The sequence below is a fragment of the Vipera ursinii genome (genome assembly GCF_947247035.1).
Source record: "Vipera ursinii genome assembly, chromosome: 4".
In the NCBI taxonomy this organism is placed as follows: domain Eukaryota; kingdom Metazoa; phylum Chordata; class Lepidosauria; order Squamata; family Viperidae; genus Vipera; species Vipera ursinii.
In genome coordinates, this window is record NC_139514.1 from 54,245,309 (window position 1) to 54,269,971 (window position 24,663).

General features: G+C 41.6%; 1 protein-coding gene across 4 annotated transcripts in view; it reads left to right on the forward strand.

The window, feature by feature from the left end:
• The window catches only part of LOC310639653 (adapter SH3BGRL-like), a 28,705-nt gene extending 9,190 nt beyond the window's left edge, over positions 1–19,515 (forward strand). Inside the window, exons 2-8 of one of the 4 annotated variants that reach the window (XM_083361460.1) lie at positions 5,045–5,230; positions 5,515–5,595; positions 8,076–8,150; positions 9,139–9,255; positions 12,050–12,079; positions 13,072–13,197; positions 17,460–19,515. In XM_083361460.1, the coding sequence (XP_083217586.1) occupies positions 5,045–5,230; positions 5,515–5,595; positions 8,076–8,150; positions 9,139–9,255; positions 12,050–12,079; positions 13,072–13,161 (579 nt within the window). In that variant the 3' untranslated portion in view covers positions 13,162–13,197; positions 17,460–19,515. Of the gene's footprint in view, positions 1–5,044; positions 5,231–5,514; positions 5,596–8,075; positions 8,151–9,138; positions 9,256–12,049; positions 12,080–13,071; positions 13,198–15,999; positions 16,399–17,459 lie in introns of those variants that run through there. The other 3 variants (XM_083361461.1, XM_083361462.1, XM_083361463.1) reach the window with 3 other exon arrangements.
• The last annotated feature ends 5,148 nt before the right edge of the window (positions 19,516–24,663 follow it).

Below are 24,663 nucleotides of genomic sequence, written 5' to 3' on the forward strand. Positions count from 1 at the left end.
TGTTAGACTGATATATATATATGTGTGTGTGTGTGTGTGTGTGTGTGTGTGTGTGTGTGTGTGTGTGTGAAAGGCTTGAAAATTGGGCAAAATGTTGTTCCCATTCTGGTTGATGGATCACAACTAGATTCATTTATAGGTACCTTGCCATGTCACTTTTAGGAAACAGTTAAGTCAATAGTATTTTCAGGTAATTAATTTAATCTAGGTTGAAGATGACATATTTATCAGGCTCATCAAGTAAAATTCATGTCTAAACAAGGCTGTTAGCCTGGAATGCCATGCTCAAATTTCACATATTGATAGTTAAAACACACTAATGCAGTTTCTTCTCAACCTCATTAGTTTTGCTTAACTTGAAAAGAAATGATAGGATTAAAATAACAGATTCTCTCCCTCACCATTTTTTTATAAGAATAGAGAGAATATAAAATACATGTGCACATAAATGGAAATTATCACCTCTGAGAATCCTGGATCGAAATGGATATAGACCAGTGGTGGAATTCAGCCAGTTCGCACCAGTTGGCAGAACCAGTAGCTAATTTTTTGTTGCCCAGAATTGACTTCCAGAAGCAGTATCTGAACAGAGAACTGGTTGTTCACATATTTGATTCCCACCACTGATATAGACCCCTTTTTCTTGCACTGTATTTTAACCACATTTGCAGATACCATTTTTTTTAATAACGATAAAATAGGAACTGGCCAAGAAATCTTATTTTAAAAAAAGTTAAATTTTTACCTGTTAACCTTTCTTCCTGAAGTCATCCAGGTAACAATCAAGAAGTGAAATTTATATATAGAATATGGGTAATCTTGATTTACAGACATTCATTTAGCGAATGTTTGAAGTTGCAACAGCACGGGAAAAAGTGACCTATGATCATTTTTCAACTTACAACCACTGCATGGTCATGTGATCAAAATCCACATCGTTTGGCAAGTGGCATGTATTTATGACAGTTGCACTGTCCAAGTGCCTATGATCACCATCGTTGACCCAGAATTAGGAGACAGCATAGGAAGTATCAATTGTGAATATGTGCAGATGGTCCTGCTGTCGTTGGGCACTTGTAGAGTCATGGATGCAGGGTCACGAAAGGACGGCAAGGAAAACACCCAATGTCCTAATCCACCTGGGAACGTTCGATGTCTTTAGGGAAACACCCAAAAGGGAACATTTTTAGCTACTTCTGCTTTCTCCCTTCTTATCTACTGGGTGAAATCTTTATCTTATGTGTGTCAGCTTTGTTGGGTGGATTGCTTATGTAATCAGAAAGAATAAATTTAAGGATTTCTTGTCATTCAGGGCTTTTCTCTTTTAGAGGAGCCCGTCTTTGTTCAGCTGAAGAAAAACGTAAAGCTTAAAGGCAACTTCTGGTTTCCTGTATTTTTTTTATCAAGCAAAACCTCAGAACCTGCATATCACCACCTGCAACCTTCCCAGCCAGCTTCTGGTAAACAGAGTCAATGGAGGAAGCCAGATTAGCTTAACAACCATATGATTCACTTAACAACTGCAGTGATTTGCTTAACAACTGTGGCAAAAGTCATAAAATGAGGACAAATCACTCAACAATTGTCATGCTTAGCAACCAAAAATTTGGGGCTCAATTGTGGTTGTAAGTTGAGGTGAGGGCTACCTATATTTATTGAGCTTTCACACCAAACCATTTGTTATTGTTTATTGACATATAATAACTTGTTTGTTTATTTTATTTATTTAGCTGCTTCCATTCTTAAAAGGAATGAAGCAAATTAAAAGTGGAAGTTTGTATCCACATCTCTCCTCACTACACAGCATGTTCTATTGCAAGGATGAGCAGTAATAGGTTCTCATTGGCACCCTTGTGATGGACTCCTACTTAGGGCTAAGGAATATGATTTGCATTCAAAAAGATCCAGATTCAATCCCAAGCACCTTATGGTAGGCCTGCAAGAAATGCTTCTTGAATCTGGCGAGCAGCTGCCTCTGAGAATCCTGGATCAAAATGGATATAGACCAGTGGTGGGATTCAGCCAGTTCACACCAGTTCGGCAGAACCAGTAGCTAATTTTTTGTTGCCCAGGCCCAGAATGGACTTCCAGAAGTGTCATCCACACAGAGAACTGGTTGTTCACATATCTGAATCCCACCACTGCCAATAGAAATTCTCTCTCTCTCTCTCTCTCTCTCTCTCTCTCTCTCTCTCTCTCTCTCTCTCTCTCTCTCTCTCTCTCTTGTCCTTTGAAATTACAAAAAAGTAATACAGGATGTGGAGCCAAGGAACTGAGGAGAGGACGCCAGGGGAAAAGGAAATTTAAGACCTCCAATCTTTCATCCAATAAGCCCCACCATGGCACTAAGGACCTTGATTTCAGTACTGCTAAATCTCTGTGCTGAGTTTTCAAATTAATTTAGAAATAAAAGCTGCTTAATTAATTGAGATTTAGGTTTATTGATTTTTTTTGGTTGTTGTTGGATGTACTCTTAGCATTTGGAGCTGATTTAAAATCTGCCTGATATTCAGGACAGTTTCCGAACTAGATTTATAAATAGAAGTCATAAGAAATGTATAGAAGGCTTGATTAAGATTAAGGGCCGGATTTGAATCTTGTCTTGTGGGTTAAATGAATATGTTTCTATTTGTAAATGCCTGGAAATATGACACATTGAAATTACTGCATTACAAATGCAACGTTGCAGGTACATTAATATTTTTATTTACCTGGACATTTTCATATGGAGTTTGTTCATAGGCTAATCCAGGGGTGTCAAACTCAATTTCATTGAGGGCCACATCAGCATTGCGGTTGCCCTCAGGGGGCTGTGTGGGTGTGGCCAGGGTGGGCGTGGCCTACTGGGTGGGCGTGGCTAGAGTGCGTATGGCCTACTGGGTGGGCGTGGCTAGCTCTATATCATTCGCATCAAGGGTGCCTATGGGGGCCTGGGCAGGAGTGGGACAGATCTGAGGGTCTCTGGCAGAAGGAGGGTCTCTGGGCCAGGGCAGTGGGGTCCGTTCCCTCACTGTTTCCAGGATGGCTTCGCGGGCCACATGAAACCACTTCGCAGGCCGGATCCGGCCCCCGGGCCTTGTGTTTGACATGTCTGGGCTAATGTAATTTTATTTTTCTTCTGTTGATTTATTTATTCATTGCTACTTATCATTTCCAGTTGCCATTTCAAAACTGCTTACATCCAGTAAGTGCAAGATTTGGGGTTAGAGAACAGGAAAAAGGTACCCTTAATCAATCTCCCTTTCTCAGGACACTCATCTCTTCCTTATTCAGATTTGGTTGCTTACTCCCACTGAGTACAACAAGCATTGAAGGAGACAGCTCCAAACAAATGAGGCTATTGCTTCATCTCTAAGTTTAATAGTGAAGCACTTGCAAAAGTTCAGGCTACAATGGATGACCAATGATCCTTATTGGTGATGTGTGCTCTGCTCTTGGAAATCATCAGAAAAAGTTCTTGCCAAACTAAAACATTCCAAGCCCTGTAAATGTGAGACATTCCTCCATCTCCTTATAAATGAACATTGCTAAGTGGGTGCTGACCAGGGTGGCTAAAAACAACTCTGTTACTGTTGTGTCAACAAATTATTCTGTGACAGGAGAATTACATATATGCATTCCAAGAATGCATGACCTTGTCTTCCACAGGAAGAACAATGTAGAGAGACATTTTCTCTCTTATTCTTTTACTTACCTGATATTGTAAGATAAACTGCCTATCCTGACCACATCTCATATAATCAAGTAATTCTACTTGTAAGTAGTGGCTTGCAAAACATCCTATATTCTCATAATCCTAAAAATCATCTGGACTAAAAGCTGAAGTTTACTTCAGTGCTTGCAAATGGGGTAGAATTCCCCTTTGCACCTGAAGGCAGTACAGGACAGTTGATGTCATATAAGAACAAAGGGCTAGTTATGAGGGCTGGATTGGGAAAGAGACAAGGCATTTGATTGGTATCCCTGCTAGCAGTCCATCTGTCAACTGTCAACCCTATCTCTTTCACATCCAGCAATGCAGTTCTCTATGGCTCTATTTTCTTTCTGTAATGTTAAAGTTGTTGGCTGCTGCTTCCTGCCCATTTAGAGCTTGTTGTCCAATGATAGCAATCTTCAGTTAGCCTTTGCTATTTTTGTGGTATAGTGTTAAAAAAATAATCCATGCTCATTTCCATGTCCAGCTATGGCTACACGTAAACAGCTTAATAATTACAGACTAAAATACTTACTCTCTCTCTCTCTCTCTCTCTCTCTCTCTCTCTCTCTCTCTCTCTCTATATATATATATATATATATATATATATATATATATATATATATATGTATATATATATATATATATATATACATACATACATATACATATACATATACATATACATACATACATACATACATACATACATACATACATACATACATACATATATATATATATATATATATATATATATATATATATATATATATATCGTGGATATTTATTTAAACCTTGAGATCCAAATTATTGTGGGAAGCCAATTAGCACATTAGCCCAATGCGTATCTACTCTACTTTGATAGGCAAATTCCCTGTTGGAGATCATTGGGGGGGGGAAAGCCATTAGTATGGCAATATCAGCTTTGTCAAGACTCAGAACTTATCTTCATCATGGCAGTCTCCTTTACAAGAAATAATCATGACTAATCTTGCTTAGTTAGTTTTTCTGAGATCAGCTAAGATTTGCTAATGGAGCTACCTGCTTTGGACTTACCAAGTAATAATACACTTCTAAATACAAATTGGCAATAAGTTGAAATCAGTGAGACTTAATTATATATAATCATGCTTCTGCTTGCTTTGCAAAAGTAACATCCATTATTAATACTCACTCTTACTCTCTCACATTAGCATCTGCTCTGCCCTCAGCAAGTAGTTTTTCTTTTTCAGTTTCCTTGTTAAATATTCAACTGCAGCTATAATTTGAATAAAGAATTGGGTTTTTATGCCTCCATAAATTGAAATATGAAATAATCAATTCATTTTCTCTCTCTTATCTGACCAGATTAAAAAAAAACAGCAAGAAGTAGTAGGTTTTTTAGAGGCCAACAAAATTGATTTTAAAGAAATGGACATAGCCTGTGATGAAGACAACCGGAAATGGATGAGAGAAAATGTTCCAGGTGAAAAGAAGCCACAAAATGGGATTCCTCTCCCTCCCCAGATATTCAATGAGGAACAGTATTGTGGGGTAAGAAAAAAAAGTTTAATGTGATTAAGGGATAATGTGTTTACGAAATGCACATAACATGCTTCATAAAGTTTGTGAGAAAGAGATTCCTTGATCTAAATTAATTTAGGCCCACAATGCAGGAGAATGTTAACAGGGAAAGACTATGCTAATAGGTCGGTCAGATGGATAGTTGAAATAAGTGACATTCCACTATCCTGCTTCAGTTATTTTTCTTTACTGTATTGGATTGGCTTAATTTGAAAAGTTAAGATCATGTTTATGTTTTTTTGTTTCCTTTTTAGGATTTTGATTCATTTTTCTGTGCAAAAGAAGAAAATTATATTTATTCATTCCTAGGACTTGCTCCTCCGCCAGGCTCAATGGTATGAATTTATCTTATCTTATTTTTCTTTTGATTTGTCTTATAAAATTGATATGCTGTTTTTTTTTTAAAAAAATGAAGCTGCAGATAGCTGGAGACCACTTAGTTCTACTGCATAGTCCAGTGAGCCCTTCATCTCCCAGCTCTCTCTTTTTTAAAAATGTATACATTGGACCAGGGCAGGCAACCTGTAGGCCCTTCAGATATTATTAAACCCTGTATTAAACAGATATCTGGGAGTATAAAGTAAGATCAAGAAGCTAAAATAATATCAAGAAATTTATGAAAAGCCAAATAATTATTCCTTTCCATAAGAGAATGTCCCCTTTCTCTGATAACCTTAAAGCAGGGGTGGGGAATGATGGAACTTTTATGACTTGTTGACTTCAACTCCCAGAATTCTTGAGCTGGCTCAGGAATTCTGGGAGTTGAAATCCACAATTCATAAAGGGGCCATTGTTCCCCACCTCTGCTTTAAAGGACAGTAGCATGGACATATTGTAAGATTATGAAGGGAAGTGAGGAAAAAAAGAAAAAGAGCTGGATGGAATATACTGTATTTCCTAATAAACTTTCACCACATTTGTGTGCTAAATTAAATTTCTGAGAATTTTCTTTCCACCCTTGTAATGCAATTAATATAATTTGAAACACAGTGATTATATGGGGCAGCTGGCTGTCCTGCAAGGATAGACTGATATTTCTGCTTTCAGAATCTTTTCTTAAGGACAATTAACGCATATACAGAACAGTAGATGCAATTCTACACTCCTATGTCATAATAAGGGGGATAATAAATTAAAGGGAAAACAAGATTACTTTTCTTTTAAGTCAAACAGAGCTGGAATCCTAAAAAAAACCTTAAAATTTCTTATCATTGAAAATAGATATGTCATTTTTTAAATAAATACCAATGCCCCCAACCTTCGTTCATTTCGCCGTGACCTGAAGACCTGGCTCTTCGAGCTCTCCGGCCCAGGCTGAGAATTTTAATTTTAATTGGGGTTTTTATTTTTTTTCAGGGATTGATTTAATCTTTTTAAATTGTTTTTAACTTTTGTATTGATCTTTGTTTTAAATACCCTGTAAACCGCCCTGAGTCCTTCAGGAAAGGGCGGTATATAAATCCAATAAAATAAATAAATAATGAATACATAAATTCTATGCAGGACGAACAATTCTCTTACATTCAAAAAGGAAAGTGTTTTCATGTAAAATGCAGCTTGCCTCTCAAAACTTGTTTCTGCCATCTGTATTCAGTTTGATTAATGCTAATTTACATTCCTTCTTAATCCTAACAAATATAGCATTTCTGCACTAATCTGCATTTGGAATTTCCCTGAATAATCAAAAGTAGACATACAGTTTGGTAATAATGCATTAAAAATGATACTCACAATGTTTTAATAGCAGGGTTATGATGATATTATAAGATGTACATTCTGTAAAAACAATCAAAATACTTTTCATCTCAATATTCATAGGACAATTCGTCTACTGCAGACATGTCAAACACAAGGCCCGGGGGCCGGATCCGGCCTGCGAAGTGGTTTCATGTGGCTCATGAAGCCGTCCTGGAAACAGTGAGGGAACGGCCCCCACTGCCCTGGCCCTGGCCCAGAGACCCTCCTTCTGCCAGAGACCCTCAGATCTGTCCCACTCCTGCCCAGGCCCCCATAGGCACCCTTGATGCGAACGATGTAGACCTGGCCATGCCCACCCAGTAGGCCATACGCATTCTTGCCACGCCCACCCTGGCCATACCCACCCGGCCCCCTGAGGGCAACTGCAATGCTGATGTGGCCCTCAATGAAATTGAGTTTGACACCCCTGGTCTACTGAGAATAGTTTAGTTTAAGGAGTGCAGGAAGCCTACAACATTCACTACTCAACGGCTCTGTCTTTCAAAAGATGGGGAACTGGCCTTGACCACCATCTCCCTCCTCCCAAAATACCAACATATCCATGGATTCCTGGCTGAGTTCACATAATGCACTAAGCAATAACATAGCTTGTTTGGGTTTGGATCAGAGTGGTGTATAAGCCTAACCATTGCCATTTGCAAAGCATCATTCATACTTTAGGTGTAATATATGAAACCAGCCACTCTGTCTTTAGCATCTGTTGCCTGAAGCAGTATCCTCATTCTGCCCAATGAAGTCTACATAAGGATTATCATAACCAAAGAAGTGCATTGACTATCAATGAAGAATGAGATAATGCTTCAGTGTTTTCTCTAAGTTATGCTATGCCTTCTAATTGTTTTGATGTTGTGTATTCCAGAGAGTAAGATAATAAATAGCAAAAGTTAAGAGAACCTGTATTTGCTCTAGTTTCTGCTATATTTTTAAGGCCTAAGAATGCAACTAAATATGCTGAGTCCATCTATCACTGCACTGTATTCAGGCCATGAAACTGCCTGGCTCACTTGCTTCTACCTGTTTTTCAGAAGATTTCAATTATTTGTATCCTTTTGCACAGGAAGGGAGGATTACAGAGGAAGAATTGACTGTGCCAAATGGGGATATTTCTGGAGAAGAGAACAAAATTGCAGAGGCAATATATTTCTTTTCTGTATATCAAAAAATATTTAAATCTATGTTTGTATGCATGCACACATCTGTGCTGAATTTAGTTTCAAGGGGAAAAACAGAATTCTTAAATAATAGGTTTTATCTGCCTGTTATCTATAAAGGCTATTGTGATCGCAAAGGTGTGAAAGACACCGGGTTGCGAGTGAAATTCTTCTACTTGCATGCAGGGGTATAGGATGCTTATGTATATTGCAGAAGTGGGGTAGAATAGAGTGGAGTGGAGTGGAGTAGAGTAGAGTAGAGTAGAGTAGAGTAGAGTAGAGTAGAGTAGGGTAGGGTAGGGTAGGGTAGGGTAGAGTAGAGTAGAGTAGAGTAGAGTAGAGTAGAACTTTTTATTGGCCAAGTGTGATTGGACACACAAAGAATTTGTTTTGAGTGCATAAACTCACAGTGTACATATAGTTGTAGTTATAAGCAGATCTAGGCAGGCCAAATGCCAGACTGTGTGGCGATCCAAATTACAACTACGATTTCACATTCAGGCTTTCACGTTAAGTGTGGGAAGTCAGAAGACACAGCTAGCTCATAAGTGCAATATTAAGGGTGGATGAAAAGCATGCTCCCAGATCTGCCAATATATCTGTGTGCCCTATTCATTGGTAAGATATGAATAAGGCTTCTGTTTGAGGATGACAGCTCTCCAGGGATTAGTCAGAATGCTGCTTGAAATATAATGTGCTCCCATTATGTGAACAGAAAAATACGAGTTTGCAGACCTAACCATTCTAAACTTGAAATAGCACACCTGACTGAATCACAAAAATACTCATATTAATCTACGAATGTGTGTGTCTAACCAATATAACATGAAAGAGTATGCAAGCTCAGAACATAAAGGTATCACTCAATTATGCCTTTAAAAATTTAAGTGACCAAATCAGATTATTTAAAATCGTCATAGTGAGCCTCACTGAGCCATGTGATTCTGATATTACTCATGTTGTTGCCAGGAGACTGAAAAATCTTCAGTTACTGAAGAAAATGAGATACAAGCAGAAGATGAGGTTGAGGCCACGCCCGAGGCGGAGACTGAGGGTGAAGCTCAGGCTGAGACTACCGAAGCAAAGGTTATTTTCTTTCTCTTGCCGGTTTTATTCAAAACTTTTCTCATTCAATTTTATTCCTCTACATTTTGTGCAAGAATGAGTCTCTGAATATTTACAGATGTGACCTGCAGCAAGGTGGCTGCTGCAGAATTCAGTCTGTCCTCTTCTATTTTCTCTCCCTACTAGTTTGCCCTCCCTCTCTCCCTTGCCCCTCCCCCCGACCCCTCAGCATTCCTATATTCATGGACCAAAAATGATTTTGGGGTGTTTAGCTCCCCTTTCTTCAAAATAAATATTTTCTAATTGTGGGATTTCCACTAAACCTGCTGATACCTGGCTGTTCTGCAGGGGTGGTGTTACTTGACTGCATAAGCCAGGGGTGTTAAACTGCTGGCCTGCAGGCCGGACACTTCATGCAGAAGCTGCGCCTACCCAATTGCCGGCAATGGCAAAACTGTCCTGATACGTTGCGCAACGTCACGTGATGTCACGAATTTGACATGTCTGGCATAAGCTATTATAGAGGTAGTCTTCAATTTGTAACCACAATTGGGACCAGAATTTTTGTGGCTAGGCAAGGCAGTTGTTAAGTGAGTCACACCCAATTTTACAACCTTTTCCGCCATGAATCACTGCAGTTATTAAGTGAATCATGTGGTTGTTAAGTGAACCTTAAGCCAGGTGAGAAGGTCACAGACGGGGATCACATGATCCTGGGATACTGCAGCCATTGTAAATGCATGTTGGTTGCCAAGTACCCAAATTTTGATCACATGACCATAAGGATGTTGCAACAATCACAAGTGTGTGGAGCAGTTGTAAGTCACTTTTTCAGTGCTGTTTTAACTTTGAATGATTGCTAAACAAACGGTTGTAAGTTGAGGATTACCCAGACAAAAAGCCCCACTAGAGCTAATAAATCATCTTTTGCCCAATTTTCATTTCTACCAAGCACAGTTAGATAGCATGGTTTAGATTCACCAAAATGCATGAGAATTTGAGGCAGCCCCAAGGTTTTTTGTGCACCAAACTCACCTTTTTGTGAAATACTCTGAATATATTTGCCAAAAATTGGTAGTACAATGGCCTGCAATTGTAAAGTTTAAACCCTAAAACAAATGTTGAAAAGAAATCTGCTTCATCCACAGTTGTGATGGAGTTCCAATCATCTAGGCTTCTTCGGGATTCCCCAGAAAATCAAGTGTAGCCCTGGAATCTGTTCTTCATGACTGCAATGCTGGGAGATACAATATGAAACTGTACTTTATCACACACAGTCCCATTCCTTACATAATTCCAAGCCTCGCATTTCCAGGCAAATGACTGCTAAGGAGTGATAAGTAATTCTTCCTTCTGGAGGAATAAAAATAAGCCCTTTTATCTGTAGTTCCAAGCTGAAATTGGTTGCAGTGCAAAGAACAGGTTGCAACAAAAACAATAGTGTTCCCAGCATTGCTGCAGGCATAAAAAATTGCACAACCTCTGTCCCTTCTTTCCTTATATTTAAATTCATTTTCCGTTTAACTCAAATTAAGCATTATATGACACTTAGCAAGTCTGTTGTCAAGAATCGCCTTGGCAGAATTACACTGCAAATACTAACACTACTGCTGTTGCTCTTCTACCTGCTAGTCCCTATCAACCCAACCTCTTTAAAACCTTATAGAAATCTGGGCAAGTAAGTAAACAACAGAAGACCCATGGCCCTTGATCTCCTTCCCCAGGAATGGTAACGGGGAAGCTTAGAAGCAGAACAAAACAAGAAGAAAGAAAAGGCTAAGATTTACAACATTTGGCACAGGATTAACCAAAACTGTGCCAAGATGAGCCAAATTCTGTAACCTCTACTACATGCACACCGAAGAAATATTTAAACTGCTTTCATACAGCATATCAGTGTTTTTCAGCCAGAAGTGGAGAACAATAAGGACCTGCCCCATACCTTCTGATTTGTTCTCCAGTAGGTGGTTGATTTTTCAAGCCTGTCTTTTCAACAAGCATTTGGGTTTTTTTAAAAGAGAAATCTGATGTTCACCAAATGCCGAATTCTGTAGCCAGCGACAAATCCCATGCTATGCAACTGGAGAGTCACTAAGTGCAGGCAATGCTGATGGTTTTCATTTCGACAATAAGAATAACAATGCCCCCCTTTACATCGTGGAGGACTGTGTAGAGAGAGTTTCCTCCTTTAAATTTCTGGGAGTCTACCTCTGTGAAGTTCTGACCTGGAAAGTTAACACAACCCAGGTGGCTAGAAAGGCCCAACAGAGGCTTCACTTTCTCAGGGTCTTGCGGAAGAACAGGGTAGAACAACGGCTAATGACCCTCTTTTACCGGTCTACTATAGACAGCGTCCTCTCGTATGGTATTGTGGTTTGGTATGCTGGTCTGACAGCCGCGGACAGGAAAGTATTACAGGGATGACTCACACCCTGGACGGTATCTCTTTACTCTCCTATCATCAGGTAGGAGATATAGGAGTATAGCCAGCCGTACCAACAGGCTGAAAAATAGCTTTTATCCGTGGGCTGTTAGGCTTTTGAATGGGATATAATCTCTGTGAACTTATGCAGAATTGACTTGGGAGGCCGGTGTGTGGTGTAGTTGGTTCACATGGTGTGGTAGGATGGAGGGTTTGTTGTCACAGGGGAGGGAGCACGGGGGGGGGGAGGCTCAGCTAATCTCAATGTACACAAGTTGTACTTTGACAATAAAGGTTTATTATTATTATATGTATCTCAACGGTAGTGTTATCATTTTTTTGGCTTTCTTTTTAAATCCCTCTTTAGCAATAGTCTTTCACGGTCTGTTGCAGGAACAAGATGAAGAGCAGCCAGCAACAGAAGTACAGTAACAAGTCTGAATTCCTTATTTCACGTGATTTTTTTCATTGCGTTCATTCCTTTTAAATATATTTAAAATGTGCTGTGACAGCTATTTTTCTTCCAAATTAACTTTGGGAATATAACAGGACTGAAATCTAACAAGCAACATTTTTATTTAATTCTCATAAGCATGTTGAAGTTGGGCACAAACCCAGTGCCCTCTTCTGGTCAGAGGTAAGGATAGTTCAGAGGGTAGTGAATATCTGTGGGTGATTAGGGAACCAACGTTAAACTGAAGTTACCATTTCAATTGTAGTTGTATTATATACAACTATTTTATTTTTATACAACTATTGTATATATTTAACAAATTTATATGACCACCTAACATGCCTGTGTAGATAATCTAATGTAGATTATTTGCTCCAATGTATTCCAGAGCCATTCTTCCAATAAATATAACAGTATGGTGATGAGATTTCTTATAATTACCTAATTAAATAGAAAGGCTTGAAAGTCAAAGGGCCTATTCTAAACAACTCTTTGTACTTAAGTGTATGTGTATAGACTACTGTAGAAAGTTAAGTTGACATTTTGTAGCAAGAGAAAAGTCTCTGTGTTCTCATTTAATAAGTAGGGGTGATTACTTATGTCTGTATGTGTTTCTGTAAAGAAACAATATTCATAAAATGCAATAAGCGTTTTTCTTGAAGTTTACATTTTTATTTAGCAAAATGAAATTGCTGGCAATGCATTATAATTGCATATGGTATATGCTACATTCAAATGAAGGAATTCTTTCTTACTCACAATTTATGTCAGAATTAGAGGCCAGTTTATATGTGGCATGTCAAGAGTACTGAACTTGGTTACTTTTAAAATCAATATGAACTTTGCATTGTAGCATAAGCTTCTTTTTTTGTTCCATGAGAAAATATGCACATCTGCTATAACAGATGTTTCTTTTAACTTCATTGTTTGACTATTCTTCCATTATTTTGTGTAACGAAAGGAAGCAGAAGCAGGACAGGAAGAAGAGGAGGAAAAAATAAAAGAAGAGGAAGAAGAAAAGGAAGAAGAGGAAGACGAAGAGGAATCTTAGTACATTTGTTTGCTACTTTTTCTTCAGATGTTTCAGGTAAGTATAGGAATAGTAATAGCACTTAGACTAATATACCAACCCATAGTGCTTTACAGCAGGGCTTTGCAACCTTTTCACCGATTGTACCATTTTTAGGATATGGCAATATTCGAGTACCACCTGTCGCCTAGCAAGGTGTCAAAAACTTGATGGTCATAAAAAAGGAAAAAAAGTGATAAAGTACGGGTAGTCCTTGACTTAGAACAGCTCTCTTAGTGACTGTTCGAAGTTACGACGGCACTGAAAAATGAGACTTATGACCATTTTTCACACTTATGACCGTTGCAGCATCCCCAGGGTCATGTGATTTACATTGGGATGCTTGGCAACTGATTCATATTTCTGATGGTCCCAGTGAACCCCTTTTGCAACCTTTTGACAAGCAAAATCAATGGCTGGGGGGTGGGGCGTGGCCAACTTACTGTCACTCAGGTCAGGGGGTGCCTATGAGGGGAGGCGGGGTCGCTGTGGGGAGGATCTAGGGGTCTCCAGTGGAGGGGGTGGGACTGGGGTGGGCACCATGGCATGGTACACCAGAGGAGCCTCACTGTCCCTCTTGGGCTGTGCAGGGGACTCCCGGATTGTGGTGTGGGCTGCCCAGAGCCCTGCACAGCAGAGGGCAAGAGCCCAGCCTGGCCCTCAAGCTTCCAGGGCACCAGGAGCCTGCAGCTCAACCGAGTCCAGCCGCACTTCCCTGAGGGGGTGCCCGGCTGCACTTACCTCCTCCTCGAGGCTGCTGCTGCTGCTGTGCTCACTCTACTTGGCCATGTTGCTCATGGTGGGTGCAGGAGGGCAAAGTGTGTGGGTCAGAGGGAGGCCCACTCCCTCTCCATGCGAGGAGACCTGGCTTTGTAACCAAAGCATCCTTCATGGTAGGATGGGAGACCACCAGGATAGGCCAGGAGGAGGGGGCAAGGGGATGGTGAAAGGGCAGCAGGGCTGCTGGTGGCCAAGTGCTAAGGCAGGACATTCCTCACAGCCTCCCTCCCTCTCATTATAACCTTCCTTCCTTCCTTCCTTCCTTCCTTCCTTCCTTCCTTCCTTCCTTCCTTCCTTCCTTCCTTCCTTCCTTCCTTCTTTCCATTTCTTTTTTCCTTCCCTTTTCAGTCTTTCTTTCTTCTCCCTTCCCCTCTTTCCTTCTTTTTCCTTCCTTGCTCTCTTCCCCTCTTTTTCTTTGTCTTTCCTCTTTCCATTTCTCATTTCCTGTCCCTTCTTGGACGCTCAAATGCAAAAGGGGAAACATTTCTTGATGCCTCCTTGCCTTGTGATCAAATGCCACTTTTGCTAGTAGTTTCTGGCCACTTAAAAGATTGAGAAAAACTAGGCTCAGTTTATCCCGTGCTTGCATTTAAGGGGGGCATCCACAGACAACAGTACAGAAAAACTGTCAAAATTGTGGCGGTGATAGTTGATCAGAGCTCCTCCATTTTATATGTGCAATAGCTTTAGCATTTAGGAACAGAGGTAGCTTAGTTGCTTTTTTATTAATACATAGTCCTTAAAAGGGCTCTTCTGTGGGGACCCTGCCTTGGTTTAATTCAGACTGGAAATACAGCAGAGGAAAATATTTTTCCCCACTCTGCTTTGTCCTGTTTTCCCCACTGGAAATGGCTGTTTGCAACACACAAGGGGGGGGATATTTTCCTAAGAGCTCACAATTCAAGAATACCAATGTTAACTTGGATTGCCAACAAAGTTCTGACAAAACAGAACAAAAACCTGCTTTCTCCTTTGAATTAGGGCATTTCCAATCAAGTTGCCTCTTCCTTCCTTCCTTCCTTCCTTCCTTCCTTCCTTCCTTCCTTCCTTCCTTCCTTCCTTCCTTCCTTCCTTCCTTCCTTCCTCCAGTTTTTTTTTTAAAGCTGCTGAGGTTCCGGGCAGAGATGGCAACAGGCAGGCAGCGTTGGGCAGAGTCTTCCCATTTTGACCCCTCCCCTGTCATTGCCTCTGGTGGCTCCCAGCTCACCTCTCCCAGATCCACACTCATATGTGTGTGTGTGTGTGTGTGTGTGTGCGCGCACGCACGTGCGCACGGGGTGTGTGCATGTCTCACCCCTTGCAGCCCCACGCCCTCAACAGAGGCCATTAGCGATGGCAGGCTGCAAATTAATGACAACTTTTTTTTTGGTACTTGTTTCTTTTTCTCAACATGACGCCAATTGCATCATGCCCTGGCCCCCTCAGCTCTTGCCCCCCAGCCCTGTGGAAGGCTGCAAGAAGTTCCCATCGCAGCTTCTCTTATCTCTCCCATTCTTGTCCTCCCCAATGTCACAGTGTGAAGCTGCAAGGAGTGAGACAATCCCCCACGTGCATGCACACACACACACACACAAACAAACATGTGAATGTGTCTGGGAGAGGTGAGCTGAGAGCCATGCAGAGGCTCTTCAAGCAGAGGCAACAACAGGGGGGAGGGGTCAAAATGGGAAGTCTCCTGCCCAGAGCCTCAGGCAGCTTTAAAAAATGAACCTGCAAAGTGCTCAGAACATGGCTGTGCATGCCCAGGGGGCAAGGCTGAGGCGGTGTGGTGGCCCATTGCTGGTTCCAGGGCTGCCCCGTGGATCTAAGGTTCAGCGTGTTCTGGCTTTGATGGTAGCTACAAGGTGTAAATCAGCACCCAGTCGGCGTGGGCTTGCCTCTTTTCTTTTTGAGTGGTCAGCAGGGACCCTGGATGCTCACTGCCTCCTGTGCATGTACCCAGGGGGTGGGGCAGGGGCAGCCCCTCGGTGGCCCTTTCCCGCCAAAACCTCCTCTTTATATATCCTTTCCTCTCTCCCCTCCTTTTCCGTACATCTCCAGCTATGTGTTGCTTTCGTAAACGCCAATCAACTGGAGCCGGGTGCTGAGCCTCAACAGCTTTGTAGAAGCGCCAATCAGCTGGAGCCCGGCACTGATCCTGGGGCTTCTGCCAAGTCCCAACAGTCCTGCAACGCTGCCGCCACTTCAGCTCATTCCTCTCCCCCTCCCCGCTACCATTTCTTTAGGACGGTTGTGTACCACCTGCCAAGTGTCAAAGTAACACGGGTGGTACGCTTACCACCAGTTGAAAAACCCTGCTTTACAGCACACTCTGGGTGGTTTACAATGTAAGCATACTGCCCCCAACAATCTGGGTACTCATTTTACGGACATCAGAAGGATGGAAGGCTGAGTTAACCTTCAGCCCTGTCAGGATCTAACTCCAGGCTGTGGGCAGAGTTTGCCTGCAAGTCTGCATTCTATGTACTGTGTCACCAGGGCCCAAATCATAAATACAGTATGCTGATTTCTGTTTCGGTGATACCCTAATTACCTCAATTTTCTTTTTTTTATTGAAAAGTTTTACAATACATTTTATCTTTAACAATCCCTCCCCCCCTCCCTCCACCCAACCCTTCCTAACCCTCCCTAACCCTCCCCCTCCCTTCCACCCTCCCCCCTAATTACCTCAATTTTCTTAATTAAAAAAGCAAACAAAAATACCTGTAAAATCTGAATAATTGCCATCATTCTTGTTCTAATAAAACCACTTAAAGAAAAATTATTTCCAAATTGAAAATGAGGGATATTTCTTGGCATTTCTTCATCATCATCATCCTCTTCCTAGTGTTATTCCTGCAGGTGCAGGGTCTGCTTTTTGAATTGCTGAATGTCATCTTGCATGATCAAGCACAGCATCTGGGTCAAACTGGATAATTTTGATGTCTACATTTATTGTGCCTTGCCATTTTTGCTTCAGTCTTCCACATGGGCACTATTTGACTTATAACAATTAAGCCATACATACAGTAATGCTTAGTTCACAAATGGTGCTATGATTGATTTTGGCTTAATGTGTATGAACCCACTTACTGTGATTTTTAAATCATGGCTTACACTTTAGCTATATATGAAAACAGATCACTATTTGTCAAATAGTATTGAGAGTACTATTGAGAAAAATGCTACTGAAAAAGAAAACTGGACCCTTGAAAAAAATAGTTCAATTTTGCTTGAGAAGGGCAGCATTTGCATCTTTGTGGATTGCTAACAAGCTTAGGTAGAGCACAAAAAGAAACAAGGATACACCAAGGTAACAAAATATAGTGTAAAAAGTCAGAATTGACATCAAATTATGGCTTCCAGTTGAAGCTTGGCTGCTAACAAAAACATGTTTTGTTGCTTAATCTGGAATCAGGTATTGAAAAGAGCCAAGGAACAAATAGGCAAACTAATTCTAAATAATATTATTTCTGAACCATATTGTTCTGTGTAACCCTCTGAATGTATTTTCACTATAGGAACTGGGAACTGATGATATCACTCTGCAGTGAAGACAACAATCACTTTTCCTCCACAAAAACATTACTGTTTTTCTAGGCAACTTCAGATATCAGCACAGATATAATTTGAGACATTCAGCAGCTCCACATGTGAACTTTCTACATAAATTTTTGTTGTGTTGAATATGTACAGTTGTTTGTGCTATTCTGCCTTGGCGTCCAGTGGGGCTTCAAATCTTGATGGTCAACAAGCATTATGAGATTGGCTTTAGGATATGTGATACCTCTGAGCAGGGATTAATTCAGTCTCCATAGTGGCTTCCTGATAGGTACATACTAGGCTATTCTCAACTGGAAAACCCCAAAGAAGCTCTCAATGTATGTGCCACAATTTACTGATCTCTAAAATAGCTGCATAATATACAGCAACTGAAATAAACCCATTTCATGCCAGTGGCCTGCTTGTGCTTGTACAAGCATTCATTTGTCAATGTCAGTCATAAAATTAGACAGCTAAAAATCATTCATTTTTCCTTCCCTTACAAAAAGCATTATGGCAATCTCCGCCCCGTCTATTTTTGTGCCAGTTTTTACACTAATTGACATTTTCTTATCATAATTCCACTTTTAATAGAGGCAGGCCTTTTTCAAAAATATACTAATCACTGTATCAGTGTAAGTGAATAAGCTGGAATAATAGGTTTCCCTTCTGCTAGTGAAATATTATATAAAGCCAAAAATATCTGAAGATAATTGATGGAGGGCAAAATTGTCTAACCCATTCTCTCGCAACCCTTGATATGTTTTGTGGGAAGCTATGGACATTAATGGAAAACCCATTGGTAAATAAACTAGTAACATTACCATAAAGAAATTAACTGCAACCCCCCTCCCCCAGCACGATGTGATTACAATAAGGACGGGCATAGGAAAAATAATCAAATATTTGATGTTTGCAATTGATATATATGGTTTTCAACTTTCCAATCTGGCCTATTTCTGAAATAACCTTATGTAGCTACTCAGGTGCTAGCTAGACTAACCCCACTTAGGTCTTGCTCCGGCAGCGTAATGGTCAACGTATTGGAATTAGATTAGGGAGACTCAAGTTCATATTCCTGATTAGTTCATCTCTCAGGCTAGGAATTTCTTACAAAGTTACTGTAAGGATGAAATTAGGGGAGACTAGCTGAATCTTTAAGGCTCATCCCAACAAGCCACTTGGGGGTGCTCCTTTGAGTGAAGGTTAATTGTAAATGAGAAAGAAAAGGGTGAGAAATATTATTTTCCCATATACAGTAGTCATTCTATTTGAATTGTGCCTTTGTGATTTGGGAGTGATACGGGAGAGGAAGTTGAAAATGAAACAGTAAAAAAAAGAAAGAGGTAACCCTCCTAAATCGGTGTGCTGCGTTACTTACCTTGATGTTGCCTAATGACTTGAGAATAAGTGAAAAGAAGGAAGTGCAGCAACGTACTGTTAATTAACTCTACATGTAGTTTCTCTTTTAGCCATTGGGAGTCATTGTAATCATCAGAATACATCCAGAATGCATAACTTCCCTAGCAAAAGAATCTTATTAGGTTGAAAATAATCAGAACTGCTGCTGTTTACATCAGGAGCTGGACAAGCACAATTGTTCTAACATCTGTACACTCTCTGTAATTAGCTTAATAAATTGTTGAAAAAATGTGAAGGAACATTGAAATTGCTGCAGGACTGCTTTTATATATTAATGGCTGTCCCAATGTTGGTGAATTGCAGCTGCCATTAGCCATGCTGGCTGGGGCTGCTAGAGTTGTAATTCATCAACATCTGGAGACCTAAGGGTTTCCACCTGTGCTAGAGACAGTGTTAGGATTTTACCTATTGAACTTGAAATCCATCACCTACCACCAACCAACTTCTAAACTAGTCTCTTTCTGGATGGATGTGCATTAGCCTGTTTTAGAGTGAAGGTTTAATTAGCAACCCCATTACCTGTAATGATTGCACCTTGTGTTATTTATTTATCCCCTCCCCTTTGTATCATGTAAAAGCTGCTAGAAATCTCAATGTACTAAAAAAACACCTTTTCTATCCATCTGCCTGTGTTTTTGTTTATTTCACATGTCAAAGAAAGAATGTTAAGATATTGTGGGAGAAAAATATTAAGAGCACTTTTTTAATGGAAAGCAGTAGATTTATTCATGCTTCAAGGAATTTTAAGAATGTAACCATTTGAAAACTATAATAAGCTAAAATAGTTTGTTATTTCAGTGCCTATGCCTTTTAAAAGCTATCTGGATTTTTAAAAATAGCAGAATACCCATTTTGCTGGAGTACACAAAAAAGCAAACCAAATATACATATGTAAATATTCTTCATCATCCTCATGCCTTCAAAAAGTTGGGGATGATGTTCCTAAAATTCCCAATTACAGAATTCTAGTCCCAAGAAGTGAAGTGAGCACAAGTTTAGGTTTTAAAATGGTTTTAGAAATAGAGTTATCTCAAAATTGCATTTTCCCCTTTTTTTCGGAAATCTATATATACCCAGGCTCCTTTATCCCCATATTCATCAATGTTCTGTAACTTCAAGGAAATAAGTTTATCATGGCATAATAAATGTGTCAGAAATCCTTACCACCTCCTTGGCTCCAACAGGAAACAAGTAGTAGAGTTCACAGGTGGGTGGCTTTAATAATGGAACGTTCTGTTATGCGTTTAGTCACACCAAACAAAGCAAACAGCAAACAAAGTTAGCGCTGGGAGCAATCTCCTCCCAGCGCCTTACATATGTGTTTCCAACTGGCTCCCCCCCACCTAACCAATATCTGGTGTGCAAAGTGATATGAACACCAATGCAGAATGCCCTGCAGGCTTCCGGCTCTCTGTTCAGCCGTTCATTGGTCCACACTGCAGGTGTCTGGCCTCTTGGGAAGTCCCTGCACCGATCAGCTGCTCGTTGGGACACACGGCAGGTTTTCAGCTCCGTGATACCTCCCTGTGCTGAACAGCTGTCCAGCCGGCCAGCTGTGGAGCCGCTCAGCTGTTCGGCAGCAACCGCATGCTCTACCAGTCCAGGTAAGGGGGGGAGGGTAAGGCCGTTGCTGGCTGCTTCCCAGGCGTTGTGTGTCCCCCTTTCCCCCTCCCATAAATGTCGAGCCCATGGGGCTCAACAGGCAGCCCCCTCTACCAGGGCTCCACCTGGAAGACAAGGAGAAACGTGTGATTAATCGTGCTGTGGCGGATACTGCAGCCAACCCCCCTCCTGGGTTATGGGGACACTGTTGGTGGAAGAGCTGCAACAACTGGAGGGCTTGTATGTCTGCTTCCCCCACCCAGGACCCCTCCGTAACCGGGTACCCCTTTCATCGTACCAGGTACTGTAACTGACCCTATCGGATACGGGAGTCTTAACACCTCTTGGATCTCATAATGGTCCCCTATGACAGGGCCTGGTATCCATTTCACAGACCAAAAGGAGGGCGCCTCCACCAGCTTCAGTAAGCTGCAATGGAAAACTGGGTGTACCTTTCCCAGAAGCTGGGGTAGCTGTAGCCGCACAGCGATTGGGTTAATAACCTACATAATCCAGAATGGCCCTATAAATTTTGGCCCTAGCTTTTTGCAGGTTATTTTCAGGTGCAGGTACTTAGTTGACAGGTATACCATATCCCCCACCCAAAAAGGTTTTTGAGGCACCCTTTTCTTATCTGCCTGTGCCTTTAAGGCCTCCTCTGCTTTTAGTAAAGCTTTGTTCATGGTCTCACACACACACACACACACACACACACACACACACCAATGTGAGTTATCCAATCCTGGGGTGACGGGGAGGGGTCCCCCTGCAGACACTCGGGAATCGGGACAAACTCCATCCCATATACCACCCAGAAGGGGGCGAATCCAGTGCTGCTGTGAACTGCGTTATTATACACCACTTCGGTGAATGGTAACAGGTCAACCCAGTCCATCTGTTGGTAGGAGACTTTCATGGAAAAAACCCAATTGGAAAGAAAAGAGACAGCAACGCAAACCGATAATTCTTACTTTAAGATTCAGAGGTTTATTTCTGTAATAATTCGAACCATATGACAATAGCAGAATCCAATAGGACAGCTACAGGCCAATGGCAAATCAATCAGGTCCAGTCCCAACCTTTTATACCCTTTCTTGTTCTAAGACTATAGTCAGATGGTCTGCTGACTTTTGCTGACCTCTTACTGACCCCCTGCTAACCTACTTTCCACATATACCCATGTGCATTGGAACCGGCATCCATCAGCTTCTTTCAGTTCCCTATTTCTCCCATGGTTATAATATTCATGTTCCAAATATACATAGACCTATCTACTTCGCAATTTCATATTGCACAAAGCTCAGCAGATTACAGATAAAAAGGTATAGGTAAAGGTTCCCCCGCACATGCATGCTAGTCGTTTCCAACTCTAGGGGCTGGTGCTCATCTCCGTTTCAAAGCTGAAGAGCCAGCGCTTGTCTGAGGATGTCTCCTTGGTCATGTGGCCAGCATGACTAGACTCAAAGGCGCACGGAACACTGTTACCTTCCCACCGTAGTGGTCCCTATTTTTCTACTTGCATTTTTACGTGCTTTCAAACTGCTAGGTTGGCAGAAGCTGGGATGAGTAACGGGCTCACTCTGTTACACGGCACTTGGGATTTGACCTGCCAAACTGCCAACCTTCTGATTGGCAAGCTTAGCGTCCTAACCCACTGAGCCACCGCATCCCTTTTAGATTACAGATAGTATGTTTGTATTGTGAAATAGTATGAAGTTCATGTCAAAGCTTTGTTTTAAATCACTATTTTTTTAAAATCCCATTTATATTGTGGGGCCTATCACAGGTTTGTTCCAGCCTCAACTTGTTATATGAGGAGGAGGCTATATTTTCATTTCCCACAGTCCCCACTTCTTGTCCGTAAGGACAACACAAAACATAAGCAAAAAGATAAGATTAGAGAGATTCTGGGATAAAGGGTCTACAATAGGTCCAGAGGGGTATGTAAAGAAAGTATTTCATTGGGAAACACATACAACCTCAGTAGGTTTAAGACTTATAAGAAAATACAAATGCCAATAAACAACAACACAACTACGGTCCATACAGCAGGCATCAAGTATTTTCCTGATGCAGATCATTTCCTTCATGCACCTCTGGACTTCCACTGTGTCGGAAAAGATTGTATGAAGTTTTTCAATTGTCTGAGGATGGCAAAGCAGAGTTCACTTCTTGTTGGTGCTGTCCGGGCTGAAGATTGCATGCTGGTGGGAAGCAGAGGTTACTAGAACTTGCTCTTCTTTTGGGCAAAGCTTCAATCTTTGCCTAGGTGCAGTCAGGTGATTGGGGCTGGATGTCTTCCTCGTCTGGGGCTGGTACTTTCTTGCAGTGCAAAACATGCCTCCAGGAAGCCAAATCTTGATACTTCACAGCAGTGTTGGTGGTCAATAGAATCTGGAATGGTCCCTTTCCACAAGGAGCTAAACAATTCTTTTTTCCCCTCACTTTAAAAGTTTACTCCCCCTTTTTCTAAGTTTCTCTGCTGCCATGTGTGAACCATGACTCAGTTCCTGGTAGTACAGGACAAGCATTTTAACTTTATTTCTGTATTTCCTCTACTTGCAGTTTTGGTTGATATTCAACTGCTAGCTGCCTACCTAATATTAAAGCAGCTTGACATTTTCCATTTAGCATTTATTAAGCTCTTACTTTAAAACAACAAAAATTCCATGTTTTATTAAGTGTGTTTCCTTAATATAGTATTTTAGTTTGCAATGTAATAATTTTAGCACACTGATCTTCAATGTCCCAACCTGAGGTACCTGCTTGGGAAAAGAGCGTCCTGCCCCATTCCACAAGACACACCTGGGGATTAAGATTTAAGGAAACGCTGCGGGGTGGGGCATTTGCTGGGAACAACCAGGGTATCTTGGGACAGTTGTGAATTGTTCTCTTGTCTTTGTTTAACCTGGACACCTTGAATACCAGACCTGCTGGTTTCCTGCTTTATGACCGCAGACTGCATTCCTGACTCTCTCCTTGCAGACTGCAGGCAAGCTGAGATTTAAAAGGTCTCATTAAGTTTCTGTTTTGTTTTCTTGTTATCTGCCTGGCCTTGAGGATATTGAATACTTCTCTGGCTGTATTGAAATTGCCTTCAGTCAGAGGCAGCTGAAAGGAACGTGTGTGTGTGCTTTGGTTGAAGGCTTGCCAGCATATGTGGGAGCTCTTGGGGAACGTTGGCAATTATTAAAGGACTGTTTCTCTTGCAAGCCTATTGCTTTGCCCTCAGGCGGGGCCCTGGGTCATCACAGCAGGTACTGTTCCACCACTGTGTTGGCCCGTTCGGCCTTCCCGTTGGTATTGGAATGAAAAGCTGAGCTAAGTCCTTGGGACGATCCGATGGAACAGATGAACTCACACCAGAAGCGAGCAGTGAACTGCACCACCACCACCCCTGATCCGATATAATCCATTGGGGCACCCCGTGCAGGCGGTACACCTGTGTGATGAACAGTTTGGCCATCTTACGAGCAGACAGCAACCCCTTGCATGGAATGAAATGGGCCTGCTTAGAAAAGAGGCCGATTACTGTACATCCATGGCTCTCCAGTAGCTCCACGATGAAGTCCATGGCTATATCCTCCCATGGCCAGGTCAGGTCCGCCACTTTTTGCAACAATACTGGTGGCCTCCCTGTATGGGGCTTTGTGGTGGCACACACGGGGCAGTCCTGTACGTATGCCTCTATGTCCGGCTTCATCCATGGCCACCAGAATTGGTGTCTCACCAGGTGCAGGGTTTTTAGGAACCCAAAGTGACCAGCCTGTTTCACATCATGGCACTTCCATAGCACCCTAGGCCTTATTGCCTGTAGGATGTAGAGCTTGGTGCCCTTCCAAGCCAACCCCTCCTTCTCAATCAGCAGGGCCTGATGTCCCAGCAGTCAGGGATCACCTTGGTTCGCTCTGTGCAGCTCCTGGATCACCAGTTTGCGTGCAACCACCTGAGCGGCTGACTGCCTGAAAGGAGGCATAATGGCCTGTACCACCTCCCCCTGCCTATTATATTGGGGCATACATGACAGTGTGTCTGCTAAGAAATTACTACACCTCCCCCCCAGGCACATATTTCAACTGGACGTGAAATCGTTGGAAGTATGCACCCATCGTACATGTTTCGGGGACAGGTGCCATGGTATCTGCAAGGCCTCAAGGT